General features: G+C 39.0%; 3 protein-coding genes across 11 annotated transcripts in view; 1 reads left to right on the top strand and 2 right to left on the bottom strand.

The window, feature by feature from the left end:
* Positions 1 to 78: 78 nt before the first annotated feature.
* fdx1 (ferredoxin 1) lies at positions 79 to 4,535 on the bottom strand. The gene is made up of 4 exons (XM_067493806.1): positions 4,185 to 4,535; positions 1,957 to 2,078; positions 1,600 to 1,729; positions 79 to 957 (listed from the first exon to the last, which is right to left on the bottom strand). The coding sequence occupies exons 1-4, from the start codon at positions 4,322 to 4,324 to the stop codon at positions 849 to 851; spliced, it is 501 nt and encodes a 166-aa protein (XP_067349907.1). The 5' UTR covers positions 4,325 to 4,535; the 3' UTR covers positions 79 to 848.
* A 2,211-nt stretch (positions 4,536 to 6,746) lies between these two features.
* On the top strand, positions 6,747 to 11,007 carry LOC137108776 (uncharacterized). The gene is made up of 7 exons (XM_067493805.1): positions 6,747 to 6,864; positions 7,074 to 7,111; positions 8,125 to 8,277; positions 8,546 to 9,384; positions 9,479 to 9,616; positions 10,231 to 10,342; positions 10,802 to 11,007. Exons 2-7 carry the CDS (start codon positions 7,075 to 7,077, stop codon positions 10,873 to 10,875), a joined length of 1,353 nt encoding a protein of 450 aa, XP_067349906.1. The 5' UTR covers positions 6,747 to 6,864; position 7,074; the 3' UTR covers positions 10,876 to 11,007.
* Positions 11,008 to 11,055: 48 nt separating this feature from the next.
* Positions 11,056 to 17,917, bottom strand: part of nbeal1 (neurobeachin-like 1) — a 48,282-nt gene continuing 41,420 nt past the window's right edge. For 5 of the 9 annotated variants that reach the window (XM_067493790.1, XM_067493792.1, XM_067493795.1 and 2 more), the window contains 4 exons: positions 15,793 to 15,909; positions 15,115 to 15,276; positions 14,788 to 14,936; positions 11,056 to 14,635 (listed from right to left, as the gene is read on the bottom strand). In XM_067493790.1, coding sequence (XP_067349891.1) covers positions 14,338 to 14,635; positions 14,788 to 14,936; positions 15,115 to 15,276; positions 15,793 to 15,909 — 726 coding nt within the window. In that variant the 3' untranslated portion in view covers positions 11,056 to 14,337. Of the gene's footprint in view, positions 14,636 to 14,787; positions 14,937 to 15,114; positions 15,277 to 15,792; positions 15,910 to 17,917 lie in introns of those variants that run through there. The other 4 variants (XM_067493793.1, XM_067493794.1, XM_067493798.1 and 1 more) reach the window with 2 other exon arrangements.

Below are 17,917 nucleotides of genomic sequence, written 5' to 3'. Positions count from 1 at the left end.
GGAAAACATTTACAATTGTCATTCACTGCCAACAAAGGATTTGACATAACAAGTACAAACTGACAGTTCAACATGCCATTAGAAAGATGATTATTTTTATTACAGTTTTCTAACTATACACAGATGAGTGTTCAGGTATATACACACACAATCAAAGGGGGAAATTATAAGGATACATAAAAGAAGTGACTATACCAAAAGTAGTAGGGAATACACACATTGTAGAATAAAATATCTTGGAAGGGGTGGAGTTATTGTTAACATCAGCACAATCTGTAAGGCGTCTAACTGTTAGTTGCATTATTTTAGAAACACTTCATTCAGCCATCTGTTTTTCAGTGGACATGACTAACATTCAGAGCCCCCTCTGTTTAACTTTAATGCTGCATCAGGACCAGATCTATTCCAGAAGTACAAAAACATATATTGTCTTTATGTGACAGTGAAATAAAAATTTATTTTCTTAGAAGATGGAAGAGACAGCCAATAGCCAGAGGTGGTCCACTCCTTGCCATCCATATTAACAAATACATATCCAAAAAGTACAATGGACAGATACAAGAGTAGGGCAAAGTTAAAGGCAGAGCTTACGATGACACAAAAGCATAGGTCTTTGCTTACAGTTTAAAGCTTATAAATATGTTATGATTGAACAATAAGGTTCTCTAATTGTTACAAAAGCTGTCCTGTGTTGAAAGTACTTTTTATCAAAAGTGAAACTATACTGTGGCAGCTGACCAGATACAGCAGCACTGCAAGATTTACACCTGCCATTGTCCCTGTGCACACATGTTCAGTTCTGGCTGGGCACAACGACACCTCCAAGTTCCTTAGCCACTGGTTCCCAGTTAAGCAGACTCATCTTTGCTTTGTCTGATGTCCGTTACACTATCTGGAACCCTAGCCACCATGCCCTCCAGAGACTTTGTCAGACAGATCTGACAGCCCAGACGAGATCTGCAAGAGAGGCGAGGACACGTTACAACAAGGGGTTTCCACTGGTTGCCAGTCAGTTACATAATTGATAGTGAAAACATTTTAAGCAAAAGTAAAGCTAAAGCTGTACATTTCACAGTAAGACCACCAAAGTGTTTTCTAAACAAGTATATTCATTTTAATTCAACTCTTTTAATTTAATTGGGTCATGTTCTTTAAATGTGCCATAACTAAATATGTTGTATAGTTAAAGCAGTTTAAATACAATTTAGAAGTTTGCACTACATGTGACTTCTAAACATTATATATTCTAATGATACAATATTAACATAATATTCACAAGATGTGTTTCGTCAAAATATAAAACTCATAAAACAGAACAGAAAGTTTTAAAACTGAAAGAGAAAAATGTACCACATCTCTTTGTTTTGGTTTTGTATCCAATTGAATGTAAACATGAATGGAAAGCCTGACACATCTAACCAAATTAAATTTAACAACATGCTGCCTCCAGAAAAAAAACCCATAAAAAGCCCTTTGGTTACAATAGAAATAATGCATAAATTTTACCAAAAAACTGACTTGGGCCTCACAAGAAAAGGGACATACAAACACAAATACACTTGTTCCTGTGTGCATGTGTGTGTGTTTGTATACACTTACGTCTCAGTTAAGCCATAGGCTAAGTCTAGCATGTCCATCTCCTCATCTGTTACTCGCCCCAGCTTCTTGTAGACTTCCTCATCGAAGATTAAATGACAAGTGGAGCATGCCAGCGTTCCCTCACATGCTCCTGCACCACACACAATTTCATGTAAAGCATTAGATTCAGCTCAGTTACATAGTGTTATTTTCAGGCATTTCTTATGCTAGTGAAGCACTTTGACATTACATTGTGGCAAAGAAAAAAGGAACAGGCAAAATAAGGAAATGGGTGATAAAAACAACGAGTCAGTAGCAGGAAGGTCTAAGACAAGCCAGAGGGATGTCGTCCATCTCAGTATGTGTGTGTTTCTGTACCAAAGCCGTCAAAGTCGAGGTCTTCATTAATGACAATATCTAGCAATGTGTCTCCAGGTGACCCCTTCACTGTGATCTTCTCCCCATCTCTATTGATGAAGTGGAATGTCACCTTGTCAGACCTACACATGCACACACAGAAACACAGACACATAATCAAATTTTAGGGAAAACTAAACTGGTCTAACATGTAAGACAGAAACAATTTTGCTAAAAAACAAAAACAAATGTTGGCTAAGGGTTTACATTTTTATTAAATTAACATACTGAACATTTTTTAAAGGATAGAAAATTGTTTCTCCACGCTTTACTGCCCTCTAGTGGTCACAACTCAGTACTACATTTAGTTCACTTGAACAATGAATTAAAGTGAAGCAGCTATTAAGAATCAGTTTTCTTTCTTTTTTTTTTGTCTTTCGGCTTATTCCTTGGACCACACAGCCTGAAGCATACAGCAAATACCAAACCCTCAGGTTGTGCAGCAGCTTTAAATTTAAACCCTAAGGAACATCTGTGGAGAGATCTGAGAGGGCAGTTCACAGATGCTTTCCATTTAATCTGCCAGCGCTTGAGAGCATCTGCGAAGAATAATGAGATAAACTGCCCAAATCCAGGTGTGTGAAGCTTTTCTAAGAAGACCCAAAGCTCTGTAACTGCTGCCAAACGTTCTTCTACAGAGTAGTGTATTAAGGATGTATAGGTTGAGGGTTAACAATCTGCCTACTTGTTGTTTAAATTACTTTTCAACAGTTTAGGAATCTAGAGGCTAACTTTTTCAGATTCATATCACAGCCAAAGACTATACAAATTTGTATTAAAAAAGGAAGTTCACTACTGAAGCAGTAAACTAAGAAAACTTATTTTTCCTAAGCTATGACTAGCATGGAGATGGAAAAACAAATGGTGAGTATCAGTGTTTAGTTAATCACATAGAATGAAAGCTTCAAGATTTAAAGAAGTTTATTGATCCGATAAAGAAATCAGGTAAACTATTACTTCAGGGGCTTGTTAAGTGATGAGTTTTGTGCAGCCAGGTTTTCATCTGCTTTATCTGCACGTGGCAGATGAGCTGCCATTACTACACCCCCACTGATCTAAAGAGGCATTCCTGTTAAGTGGATCTTAAGACAACTCTATGAAATTACCCTCTTGCTCTACATGACCTTTTAAGACAAAAGCATGCATGCACAAACCTAATGCCCAAGAGAATTTAAAATTGATGTTTAGGGAGTAACCTCTAAACTGCATGCACTTTAGAGACAATCCCTTACTTTTTCTATTAAGGACTAATGATCACACTCCAGGTACAGAGGATAACTATAAAAGTCTGAATAATTGATGTCAATCTGTTTACGCCATGTCCCAAGGGTCAGGGCCGGACATGCCCACCTGACGTGAGCACACAGGGACAGGGTCAACCAGTTTAAGGCCAACCCAGTAAGCCAAACCTTCAACATGAGCAGCAAATCAGTAGTCATTATGCAATTCAACTAGATGTTTGGCCCTGGGAAGCCCAGCCTTGGTTAAAGCCTTGTATCTGAAGAGAATGATGGATTAACTAGTTCTGGGGACATGAGCAGTCTTAACCTCTTTCAAAGTTCAATCAGCTTATTCTAAGATTTAAACACTATAAACTAACACTGTAGATCAGTATGCCACACAAACGCTAGTTCTCAAAACAATAACTCGCATAAAATCTGACTTTTGAAAACGTGATAGCACCAATGGACCGTTCAGTCAAATCAACCTCTTTTGTATTGTTAGCAGGGCTGTGACACTTTTCAGCACTATGTATTAAGACATTTCAACCCAAAACTAATCCATAAATGCAACACTCCAGCGGTGCTACACACAGAGATCCAAATCACTGTTACAGCTGCCTAAACAAACATGTCAAGATCAAGCCACAGCTTTTTTAATTAAACCCCACTATATTAGTTAACACTTGAGCAACTAAAAACTTGGGAGTTTTACACACGTGTTTTGCATATGACTTACGATGCCTGACTCTCGTTATGGAAGAATAACAGACAAAAACGAAGCTCTCTTCACTTGTATCTGCAGCCCTTGCACGGCAACGTTACTGCCAACAAAGGTCAAATTTAAATCTTTGTTTTATGAATGAAGTTTGGCTTACTACTCTGCTCATTAGGGCTTGCGGAAGTTACCAAACAGCTCAGTGGAACTTTGCCCTGTGCTGAAGAACTCCTCGCATTGAAGTTACCCACCTCAGAGCCTGTGTGCCGACGGTAAAACTCCTCAAACCCGACAGTCTGGCTCCCGAACTTAACGTTACAGCCGTGGTCCTCCGCGAAAGTTCTCCTAACCTGACGTGAGCCAGTCTTCTTAACGCTATTAGCAGAGACATTTCAAGTACCGATAATAAGTTGGGAAACGTAGAAACTACAAGAGCTGCTTGTCACACAGTCACCTCGTTTAGATGTGTAACAGCCCACTTTTGCCGGCCTCTTCACTTCAACCCCCAAATTGATTGACTAGCCCACCGAGCTAGCTTGCTACTTCGTTTTAGCTGCAGGTCTGTTGGAGGAACTACGCACTGCGCAGACTCGTTCACCGGCATTGGCTGCGCACGCGCACTTATGTGTGCAACTTGCTCTGACGTCATACTGCGTAGTTCTTCTTCTTTGGTTTTGGCAATTTGTTGCTGGGTGGAGCCACCAGCTGTTAAAAAACGGGTTTACATTTCTAAAGCGTATGAACGTACAGGTCATTATCAAATTTCTTTTTAAGCGCTTTCACTGGAATCGATGGGGGCCAAAAACACTGCAACTTCAAAATTAACGTGTGAAATTTGTTTTGATGCCTTATAAACATTTAAACTTAAAGATGGGGAACTGTGTATTTTGCCCCTCATCACTTAGCTTACATACGAAGCATCTTTTGTAAGGCGTCAATAAAAATAGGAAATTTACTATAATCTTAAATATTGTGAGAATATTTTTTTTCTAATGTCCAAATAATGAAATCCTCTCATGTTCCAGCTCTGTCCTTAGCTGCCTTTCACCTGTAGATTTAGGATAAGCAGACAATACATGTTCCAGTGCCGGTTTGATTGCAGTAGCCAATGGTAACAGCACAAGAACGAGGTGGGTAAGGCGTTATACTTATGCAGGAAAAGGAAACACTGTGCTCAAAGTAAGAGGCACACTGAATTTACATTCCTGTTACAAATCCACACTTATACTACTTGTACCCAGACTTACTTCACACCAACAATACTTTGAAAGCTGACCTGTGTGAGTTAGTCAAGTATTCCAGAATACACTGTGCTAACCAGTAAAGAATAGTGCTACTGTTCTTTTTTGTCATTAGGCGTTAGGCCTTTGTTTAAAGGTAAACATTAGGGTATTTTGAATATGTGGTTAGTTTATACAAATAAAGCCTATTCTTTTACATTTAAATATATTTTGGTTATAGCAAAAGATTACAGTGTATATTATAGCATCCACAGGTGAAGCTAGAGATTTACCATAATTTTTTACCTCTTTTGTAAAGAATTTAACTTCAACTAACAATGTAAGTTGCTGAATATAATGTGACTTCTTTTTTTAGAAATGGGAATCAAAGACCCTGAATTCCTATCTGTGTCCCTGTGAGTAGGTGCACGGATAAGGAATGCCCAAGCTCTGAACTGAACTCTGAATGGTCAGGCTCCATCTTATATAGAAGACCTCATAGCACCATATCATCCCAGTAAACCACTTCAATCTCAGAATGCAGGCCTACTTGTGGTTCCCAGAATTTCCAAAGGTAGAATGGGAGGTGGAACCTTTAGCTATCAAGCTCCTCTCCAGTGGAACCTGCTCCCAGTTCAGATTCGGGAAGCAGACACCCTCTCTACTTTTAAGTCTAGGCTTAAAACCTTCCTCTTTAATAAAGCTTATAGTTAGGTATAGTTATGCTGCTATAGGCTTAGACTGCTGGGGGACCCACCCCCCAATACACTGAGCTCCTTTCTTCCTCTTGACCCTCTCTCTTCTCCATTCACCCCACAATTGTCACCAGTGTATGTCATTAACTCTGTATGTTTTCTCCCATAGTTGTCTTTGTCCTTCTCTGTCCCCCTCTCTCTGTCCCTTTCTGCAGGTGTTCCCGGCTTTGAAGCTGTGTGTCTTCCAACGTGCACCTACTGGTCCTACCAACCTGCCCGATGTTTTTTATTGCTCTGTTCTCTTCTCTCTTCACTTTCCACTCACCCCAACCGGTCAAGGCAGATGGCCACCCACCCTGAGCCTGGTTCTGCTGGAGGTTTCTTCTGTTAAAGGGAGTTTTTCCTCTCCATTGTTGCCTATGGCTTGCTCCAGGGGGAATTGTTGGGTTCTCTCTATACATCTTTATAATCTTGACTTTATTCTGTAAAGTGCCCTGAGATGATTTTGTTGTGAATTGGCACTATATAAATAAAGTTGAATTGAATTGAACTGTAAAAAAACAATCCACTTTTCCAATCCACCTTTCAAAACAATATTTGGTGACCTTTGCTGTCACTTTTACATCTGTTTTAATCTCCTTTGCTGTCCAAGTTCACAAATACTGAATGGACTACCCTTTATCAAATCAAGTGCCATTCACCTTCATCATATATTTAAAAATGGGGCAAAAAGGATGTTTATAGGATGCTAAAGAAAACTGGGCATTTTGTCTAATAGCTGTCAACAGGTCAACTGTTGAAAGCTTGCACTTTGTTGGCCTTTGTTATATCAGCACATTTATCAGGTAAGACCTGAGGGCAAAGTCCACCAAATATGAGTAATCTTCCAAGCAGTTTAATCAATAATCTCATTTAAAGGGTTATTAGTAGGGTTTATGACCAAGAGTGTGACATATTAATGAGCAGCCTTTTGTTTCGAAAAGTTTCCCATTTTCATCATAGCAGTACAGTCTCAGGTGAGCACCACACATTCTAATGGATAATTTCTACTCATCTACACAATATAGGACAATGTCGAGAAACTTAACTTAAAAGGCTTAATAACGTTTTCTGGTTGTGTAGGAAAAAATGTACTGAGAAAATAAGAGAAAGTCAAAAAACAAAAAACAAAACAGAAATCTATCTACAAATCTATATGAAAAGTCAGATTTTCTTACATTTACAGGATGTTCATCATAGTGCTGCTGTTCCTGTCACTGCCAGGTAAGCTCCAACTCACTTCATTTTAGATTCATTAAGTGTAAGAACAGTAATTCTTAATGATTCATTTCTGTGCAAACACTTAAGCAATTTATTAGTTATTGAATCTTAATCGCAAATGTGAATCTTATAGTATTTATTGTTGAAATAAAAGGTTTATTTATTGACATGTATTTCTTTCTCAATAGTTTTACTGACAGCTGTACAAGTGTTGTTTTTCAAGGGTTGCTGTTTTTCCACATTAAGAGCCGACATCATATGAAGTTTAACAATGAGCCATGCATTTAATTTGAAAAAACAAACAAACAACGATAATAAAATAAAATGTACTTTCGTTTTCATAACAATCAAATTAAGTTAACTGATTTTAACTTAAAGACTGGAACGTTTTCTGTTTTCCTCATATATTCTTTTTTTAGTTATTATTGTAATAGTATACAAATTTCAATTTCTAATTGTAGTCTTTCAACTAAATACTGATCGCTGTGGAGTCAAACCTTGAGTTCACCATATGTTCACTGTGTAGGACAGTCAGAGCAAATAGTTTTACATTTCCATGTCAAGATTCATTTTAGATATGTGTTTGTGTATGTGTGTTTGTTGCCTTGGGAGCAAAACTTTTGCCTGTGTCAAACAATAATATAATCAGAGTAACTCATCTCCCCTTTGGCTGTACAGGAATTAGACTTTGGCCATCATTGATTTATTACCATGTTAAAGCCCATATATTATTCTGGCACAATAGTTAATAATTGATATAACAGTCCCAACAGATATCTGTCAACTGGCAAGGATATTTGTTAAAGGTTGTCTAAGGTTGTGTATTTAACCACAATCTCTGGGTTTACTTTCTGCCTGTATAGGACCATCTACAACACTGAATAAGCAGACAATGCAGCTAATGACAACTGAAGTAGTTAAATGTTCGCATGAAGATAGATCCTCAGTTTAAGTACCTTGTCTGTCTGAGAAAAGTCCAACAAAAGCCAACTGGAATATAATCAATATCCTCATAGGCCTCCAGGCTCTCCCCATCATAGCCTCTAAGGGTTTGCAGAAGACATCTTCCACCTATGACCTCCCTGATGGCTTTCGACAGAGAATTGAAGACGCTGTCCCTATTCCTGGTTTTGGAGAGATGGAGAGACGACATTGGTTGACCAATGAGAGTGAGAAAGTCACAAAGTAAAACATTTCATATATAGGAACACAGAGGTAATTTAATCATTAAAACTTAGTGAATAAATCAATTATATTTTGTAACCTGGCAGACATTTATTGTCCATGGCCATAAACTCCCACCATGTAAGTAAAAAAAGCAACATATTTACAAGAAAGACCTCTGTAGATTCATATAATTTAGTGTTTTACGTGCTTTAGTAAACTATCACTACATTAAAAGAAGCCAACCTAATCTAAATGCCTTCTGTCTTCCAGTCCCTGCTGATATTCCAGCCCAAAAGAAGGGTGGTGGTTGGGTGCGAGTGGAGGAACCCTCGGCTCCTCATCTTCCAGATGGTTTTAGGCAGGGAACCGAACCCTCCATGTCAATCCCAGATGGGTTTAGGCAAGGAACTGAACCATCTTTTCGCATCCCTGATGGCTTTAGGCAGGGAACTGAACCCTTCAGGTCAATTCCAGATGGGTTCAGACAAGGAACTGAACCATCTTTTCGCATCCCTGATGGCTTTAGGCAGGGAACTGAACCCTTCAGGTCAAGTCCAGATGGGTTTAGACAAGGAACTGAACCATCTTTTCGCATCCCTGATGGCTTTAGGCAGGGAACGGAACCCTTCAGGTCAATCCCAGTTGGTTTTAGACAAGAAACTGAACCCTTCGTGTCAACCCAAGATGGTTTTAGAAAAGGAATCGAACCATCTTTTCGCATCCCTGATGGCTTTAAGCAGGGAACTGAACCCTTCAGGTCAATTCCAGATGGGTTTAGACAAGGAACTGAACCATCTTTTCGCATCCCAGATGGCTTTAAGCAGGGAACTGAACCCTTCAGGTCAATTCCAGATGGGTTTAGACAAGGAACTGAACCATCTTTTCGCATCCCTGATGGGTTTAGGCAGGGAACTGAACCCTTCAGGTCAATTCCAGATGGGTTTAGACAAGGAACTGAACCAATTTTTAGAATACCGGTGGGCTTTAGACAGGGAACCGAACCCTCCATCTCAAGAACCCAAACACAGACAGTGGCATGTAGAGGGGAGGTCATCAGTGGACGCTGCTATGAATTCAACCCCACACCACTAGCCTTTCAAGATGCACAGGTTAAAGAATTTACCATTTCAGAAACAGATGAGGTTTGATGATACCACTAATGTATGATCCTACCATTTTTTTAACATTTGTCTTTGCCTCCAGGAATTATGCAGAGCTGTGGCTGAAAATGCTGAGTTAGCATCTGTAAATGGTGAAGATCTGCATTCCCGTCTTGTTTCCCTGGTGACCAAAGGTGGTGAGAGCAGCCCTGTGCTGACCTGGCTTGGAGGCATAGTCAAGGCAAGTTTCATTCTTCAACAGTCAACCAAGAAGACTGGATGATTTTTGGGAAATTTGAGTTTATCCAATGCAGCAGTTAAAAAAAAATAAAACCTTAGGCACATGGCCTTCAACTCTCTTCTGGGGCTGGCTCTCCCTTAAAGAGATGATCATTTTTATTAAGTGCTAGTGATGCCAAAAGTCTCGATGCTGTACTGTGACACTGAATGGAGTCCAAGGAGAGTGTCATTAGATACGTTATCAGCAGGACATAGTGTTATTCTTACCTTGGTGAAGCAATGACCTTTGTACAAATACAGATGGAACATTTTAAAATAAAAGTTCAAAAGTGTAGTGTACAGAAGTAAAAAAATTGTGGTACGCACCTTTATTGAGTTTTGCATTTCATGCAACTCCATTCATATTCTCCATTACATTTAAGATAAGTATTGAATCCTTTACCTTACTTCACTTTTTCTCAACTGTTAAACCATCTGCATTGGCTTCTTTTACTTCACATGTACTCTATTGATAATTTGCAGAATGTATCTTTGACCGAAGTAAAACATCCGAACAACATGTCACTAGTTAGTTTTGATAAGAATTAGCATATTTGTTTGTGTTGGCCCCCTCAGAATCGGCAGGTCTCATGGGTAGATGGGTCAGAGTGGAGTTACAGTGACTGGATGCCGAGTATACCCAACATTCATACAGATGAGCCTGTCTGTATGGAGATGTTCAAGAAAAGTAAGAACTAACTCTCACACTACAGAAAACATAGTGATTGCAGATCAAAACAATATTTCAAAAACAGAACCCAGTATTATGATGCAGTTTTCACAACATGCCTAATTTACAGTATATGCACTAGCTGTCACTTGAACAGTCTTATCTACACTTTTTAATGGATCCATATAACTGTTTTTACAAGTCCTATGTTATGAAATCACAGTTATCTCTCCAAATAATAAAGACGTTTATTGATTAGAGAGGCTGAGATAATTTAATTTTATCATGAAAAAAGGATCTTTGCCTTGTGTCATGGACAACTTAAGAATTTCCTTAGCCCAATTTCTTTCCGGTTCTCTCCCTTAAGCACGTGTTTTACTAAATTGTCATACAAATATTGGAATAGGAATCTGTGGCTTAAGTCACAGTAGTTCAGTAAATGTTTTCTTTTACAATTCTGTCCCTACCCTTTTGCAGATGAGAGCTGGTGGACGGTTGCTGACTGTAAATTGAAAAGAGCATCCATCTGCTCGTACCCAATCAATGTATGAAGAACACAAAGAAACAGGATAAGAGAGGGTCCATCTTGATTTGTTTCCTCCTAATCTTACCCACAGACACTGTTTCTAATTATTCAGGGTACCTGTTCTTCTTTTGCTTCCTTGAATAAAACCTTGCACGTATGCAGTGTGTTTCTGTTTTCTCATCAAGATAAACCACCAATTCATAGATACATTTTGACACGACTTTAATGATCATTTTCCACTTGTGTATACAAAGCAGTTTGTACAGATTAGGGAGCCAAGTTAAAACAATTTGTTACAATTTAGTACCTGGAAAGTGCAAAAGTACATTTCAAATACGCTGAAATAAAAATCATGCTGTACATTATATACTGTATTCATAAATAATCACAGATATACACATCCATTTGAAGACAGTCACAGAGAATGTTGCTAAGACACAAAATAGTACTTTCTGAATTTACTAATCTTGGTTCCTCTTGAAACCATGGAGGTTTACTTTCTGGAATGCTGTGGGTATTTGATTACAGGGAAGATAGGCTTCATTAATGAAAAAAATAAAAATAAAAAGCTCTATATTACCACGCTGGGATAAAGGCACTCTGTTGCAGTTGTGTAACAACCTAAACAGTGGTCTTATGTCTGAATGTGGATAAGTGAAAAATTTACATTTAAAAGATTATGCACCTTTCACAAAAATCTCTTAAGGAAGGACACAAATTGGTCTTTGCACTCCATCTTACTGAGACACTTAAATAAAAACTAAATACAAAATTATGCTGAAAACAACACTGAACCATTGAGGCAATGCTGCCATGGTTTACAGAATCAGAGACACCTCAGCATGTATGATAAAATTAAGAATTTGGCAAAAAAACAAAAACAAACAAACAAAAAAAAACACCACCACCCAAACAGGTATCACTGGCATGTCATCTCACACAAACACACATGGTGCAAAAAATATGAATCATACAGTTTGATTCACAAGAGATGTCATGCTTTTTTGTGATTTGGATTTTAGAGTAAAGAAATCAAACTCTTTAACTGTCACTCACTCAAACACGCTCACATACATAGACAGACAGACACATAGACACACACACTTCACCTCTTCCCAGCAACCCAAACAGGATATGAAACCTTGACGCGCCATGAAGAGAAATTGCTCTTAGATCACACACTAAGTAGAATGAAATCCAAAAAAAAAGAAAAAAAAAGCGTATGAGAGTTTGAAGCAGTGATGAGAGAAGTTAGCAGGGTAAGAGAGATGGTTTGGTACATTTACTGTCCTGGATGAGCAAGAGGAAGACTGGAAATATTGTAGAACTGGCTTAGTAACTATGTGGGACAGAAAAAAAGGCATGAATCAAGAGATATCTAACAAAAGAACTGTATTGCTGTTAACACTGACATCACATAAAGCCCTTGAGGATTTCTTCCTTCTCCTTCTTTGACGAGTCTGAACAGTCATAAATTTAAAATATGTCATACTGATGTCTATATTCAAGAGACAAACGGCTACTTTTACTGATAAAATTAAATAAATTCAAATTCAAGTAACTTTAAAACATTCAATAAAGCATGGAGAGATAAGTTATTTGACTTAAAGTTGTTTTCTCTGCACTGCTGTGATTCATCTTCACATGAAAGCTTGTATTTCAGAACATTGTGTTTTGTCTGTAGTGTTGTGAATTTTCTAACATTTCCTAAAAAAACAAAACTATGTCTGCTGTCTTCTGGTGTCATGTTTCTGAAACAAAACAAGTCAGCTGAAATGTAAAAAAGAAAAATACATGACCAAAATGCCACGCATATGAATAGATGCTAAGTTGTTGGGCTCATGCATCAATCTGTCCCCATCCCCCCCCCACAAAAAAAAAGTTTAAAAAAAACACCAACTAACCAAATACATATGTATATAAAAAAATAAAACCTTAGGAAAGGCAGATATTTTGGTCTTGTGAGCGATGGAGCTGTCTTACTGCATAAGGCTGCCGTGTTGCAGCTTTGAGGCATAAAAAGTCTCGGCCTACAGAACACAGGCCTGTCTGTCTGCAACAAAGGCAAACTAAGAGTTGACAAAAAGGCCACTTAAAAAACTATATTCTTCCAGACACAGCATGGCAATACACTGCACATACGCACACAATCATACAAATAGGAGATCCTGTTAAAATAAGCTGAGCATATCAGCAAATACACAGTGCCTCTGTGAACAAGCTCCTGCTGGAAAAACATCACAATGAAGTATGGTGTAAAAAAGCTGATTACTAGCTTTTCCAGAGGGAAGTCAGGGGGGTCATGGGTAATGGTGTAGTGGTGGGGATGGCACTACTTCTGGATTTGACACACAGCGCCGGCACCGTATGGTCAATCCAAAGCAGCAACACATGCACAGAAAACAAAGATACACTGATCTGCAGATTTGCCACCACTTGCTAATCTGCACAAAAGTACGAGGGAGGAAACCTGGCTGACAGGTATGGAGAAAAGGTGGGTGACATGAATGTTGGGTGCGCATGAAAGGAGTGATTTTTAGGGCTTGGGGACTGGGATGGGTCAGTTGTGGTCCGGCTGTGTGTTGTACACCATCTCCTCCGAGGAGATCTGGGTCCGTCTCTTGCTTGAGCCCCATAGCTTTCGTGTTATCTGGCCCAAACGCATCTGAGAAGAATGAAGGAAAACAATGAGGAGGGAGAGGAGGAGGAAGAGGAAGTGTGACAAAGGGAGGGGGGAAAGGAAAAGTGCAAAGTCAAAAGAAACAAAGAAGAGGGGGGAAAAAGGAGGAGGGATATGATTCATGAGTGATTGATTAGTTAATTGGAGCGTGATTGACTTGTGAGGCAATAAAGAAAAAAAAAAAATCAAAGCCTGATTTACTTTGGTGTTTGTCAATCTAATCAGAATAGAAAAAAAAGGTGTGATGACTGAATAAAACCTTTCCGGGGGAATGCCTGTGTACACCTCCTACGGCTACACTATCAAACTATTTACATCATCAGAGGCTATTAGTTTACATTATTAGACAGTAACTATACTGGTAATATGGCTTGGGTTTGCAGTGGCGTTAATTAGTGATACATTTGTTTCACAGCGTATTTGATATAGATAAAACACCCTTAAACACATAACATGAAACTTCAGGTAAAAACCATGAGATGAAGGTTATCCCAGGTCATTGGCCAAATCAAGTCAAATATTGCATAAGATGCCTAGTGTTCTGGAAAAAACAAACAAAGAACAGAATGAAGTAAGCACAAGTTGTTTTCACATCACAGTTGTGTTCCTAGTGGCCAGTGTGTCTGTGCAGTTGTGTGCTGTATGTGTTAATTCTGCGTGGCTCAGATGTAATTAAGCGTGTGATTTTGAGATGGTTTGGAAAGGGAGTGATGATGATGTGTTTGCACGCGTGTGTGTGTGTTTGCGCGCGCGTGTGTGTGTGTTTGTGTGTATGGAAGGGAGTCAGAGCTACAGCAATAAATGGGACTAGGGCTTCTGGCAAGTTGAAGTGGGGCTGAACACCAGCTGGTCACGCTGGTGCAGCAAGCGGGTTGGTGAGCGTGCTCGAAGTGGGGCCAACAGAGGGGAGGCCATGAGTGGCGATCCCTCCAGGCTCTGAGCGATGTAGTTCCTCAGCGAGTTCTTTACCTCCGCCGGCTTGCCGACGCCCACGATGATCAGCTTGCCATCGTCCAGGCCCACGAGGACGTGGCTCTGCTCCTTGGTTACTGAGACACAGCGCACTGGCACCCGCATGGCCATGGGTTCCGTACACAAAGACAGACTGCACAGGAGAAACAAAATATGTAAGGCCTAATGCCTATGTTCGGACAGACTAGGGTTTGACTGAAATCTGAAATTCTTTCCTAATTAAAAGTAATGCTATGGGTGAAAAATTATTTTGCTCCTGCACATACACTGTAGATGTTTGTTTACCTGTAGAGGTCACGGATAGACAGGTATCCCTGCTCACTGCCGATGACTACATACTCCCCGGAAACACACATATCTGTCACATGCTCCTTCAGAGATTCGCTGCAGAGGTGCTTTCCATTTACAGAGTAAAGATGCAGGGCATTTTTATCCTGGAAAAAGAACAAAATTATTGCAGTTTGATATATCAACTTAACCTTATTTTTTGAAAAATTACTTTTAAATTACTGGATACCGTAAAAAAAAAAAAAAAAAAAAATCTTCTGCTTGCATTTTACACAACTATTACCTGTTTTAAGGCAATGTTTGTTTGTGAAATAAATCCTGCACCTTAAGTGTTGCTTTGTCCTCGAGGCAGGTGTGGACGAGCAGGTGACCCTCCCAGGACACAGCCAAATGGAGGATAGACAGCGGCAGGGAGCTGTCGCAGGGTGGTCGCAAGCACCGCATATACTGACCTCGACGCACTGTGTGAATGATCACTGTCCCATCCTGGGGTACAAAGAGTTGAAGTGCACATTAACTATCACATTTATTTACTTTTCGTAGTTATACCTATGTCTTGTAGAGTTTCCTTGTGAAAGTGCTCCACACAGAAAACCTCTAAGTTTTCTACTTATGTTATTTTTTTAATGAAACCATTCAAAGTTTCAGAATAATAAAACAATACAAACTTAATAAAGTCTGTAAGTTGAGTAATTTAAGCCTCTACTGTTTAGAATCACATTATGTCAAACTAAAATTTAAAGTACATACTTTAAAGAATATAGAAAACAAGTTAAATATTTCCCAGAAAAATTACATTTTCAGGATGTCAGCCAGGATTACACATAGCCAGGTCACTGACTCTTAGACCAAACCACATTTTCCAACTGATTAACTCAGCATGTGACAGGAGATTTTGTAAAACAAACATTATGCAATCTACAGTAGTGCACCATCTTTCTTTCACTCTTGATACTGTACATCACAGGATAAGATGAAAGGGCAAAAAGTGCGTGCTCTTACACGTGATCCAGACACAGCCATGTCCAACTCTGTGCTGATAGCAACGCTCACCACCTCATCTATGTGTCCATACAACACCTGAACTGGTTTGGGATTAAGGCCCACAGGAGCCCCACCCTGCAAGTACAGAAAACAAACAAAATTTAGCAGAAAATATCTTGTCCATAGATCTCTGAGCTTACTTCGATTATTACCTCATCTAAACCAACAACCTGTCTGCTAGACCCTATTCCAACTAAACTGATTAAGGAAGCTCTACCCTTAATAGATTCATTCGTATTAAATATCATTAATCTAGCTTTAGAAACAGGCTATGTACCACGGGCCTATAACGTAGCTGTTAAACCACTATTTAAAAAACCCTTTCTTGACCCAGGTGTTTTAGCCAATTACAGACCAATATCTAATCTCCCCTTTATTTTTAAAATCCTTAAAAAAGTAGTCGCAAAACAAATATGCGACCACCTTTACAGGAATAATTTATATTAAGACTTTCAGTCAGGATTTAGAGTTCATCATAGTACAGAAACAGCACTAGTAAAAGTCACCAACGATCTTCTCATGGCATCAGATAATGGACTAGTCTCTATGCTTGTTCTGTTAGATCTTAGTTCTGCATTTGATACCATTGATCACAACATTTTATTACAGAGACTGGAAATGAAATTGGGATTAAAGGAACGGCACTAGGTTGGTTTAAATCTTATCTATCTGATAGATTTCAATTTGTTCATGATGAATCCTCCATGCACACAAAGGTTAGCTATGGAGTTCCACAAGACTGTGTTAGGAGCAATACTTTTTACTTTATATATCTCCTTTAGGCAACATTATTAGAAAACACTATAAATTTCCATAGCTATGCTGATGATACCCAGCAATATCTATCTATGGAACCAGAGGGAAAGAAAAATTATCAGTTAATAAAGCTTCAAGCTACTATAATTCCCTACTTTAAAGATGCCCCTTAACTCCCTAAAGAGCCTGCAATTAATCATAAAATTCTGCAGCAAGAGTTCTGACTGGAATTAGCAAGAGAGATCATATTTCACTTTCATTAGCTTCTCTCCATTGGCTTCCTATTAAATTTAGAATAGAATTTAAAACCCTGCTTCTTACATATAAAGCTCTGAACAGTCAGGCTCCATCATATATAGAAGACCTCATAGCACCATATCATCCCAGTAGACCACTTAAATCTCAGAATGCAGGCCTACTTGTGGTTCCCAGAATTTCCAAAGGTAGAATGGGAGGCAGAGCCTTTAGCTATCAAGCTCCTCTCCTGTGGAACCAGCTCCCAGTTCAGATTCGGGAAGCAGACACCCTCTCTTCTTTTAAGTCTAGGCTTAAAACCTTCCCCTTTAATAAAGCTTATAGTTAGTTATAGTTAGGGTTAGGGTTAGGGTTAGGCTATAGGCTTAGACTCCTGTGGGACCCCCCTCCTCCTGTCACTCTCTCCTCTCACTTCAAAATTGTCACTACTGTATGACATTAACTCTGTGTTTTCTTCTGTAGTTGTCTTTCTCCTTCTCTGTCCCCCTCTCCCTGTCCCTTTCTGCAGGTGTCCCAGGGCTTTGAAGCTGTGTGTCTTCCAGTGTGCAGCTACCCGTCCTACCAACCTGCCCGATGTTTTGTTGTTTTTTTTGTTGCCCTTTTTCTTTTATCTCTTCACTTTCCACACACCCCAACCGGTCAAGGCAGATGGCCGCCCACCCGGAGCCTGATTCTGCTGGAGGTTTCTTCCATTAAAGGGAGTTTTTCCTCTCCACTGTTGCCTAGGGCTTGCTCAAGTGAGATTTGTTGAGTTCTCTATATACATCTTTATAGTCTTGACTTTATTCTGTAAAGTGCCTTGAGATGACTTTGTTGTGAATTGGCACTATATAAATAAAGTAGAATTGAATTGAATTGTCCACTGACAGAAACATGAATGTGCAAAGCCAAATGAATGAAACTGGTTGGACCTTTGTATCATGTCAAATAGCTTTATAATTAATTAGGTGTGGATGACATATGTAAATAAAGATATTAAAATCAACAAATGTGAACTTTCTAAACCAAAAACACAAAAAACTTTAAACCCTTTTAAATACTCAGCAATGAACATAGATTTATATTTTTATGA

Source organism: Channa argus, chromosome 23 (assembly GCF_033026475.1).
Source record: "Channa argus isolate prfri chromosome 23, Channa argus male v1.0, whole genome shotgun sequence".
In the NCBI taxonomy this organism is placed as follows: domain Eukaryota; kingdom Metazoa; phylum Chordata; class Actinopteri; order Anabantiformes; family Channidae; genus Channa; species Channa argus.
This window is presented reverse-complemented; position numbering and strand designations above follow the sequence as displayed.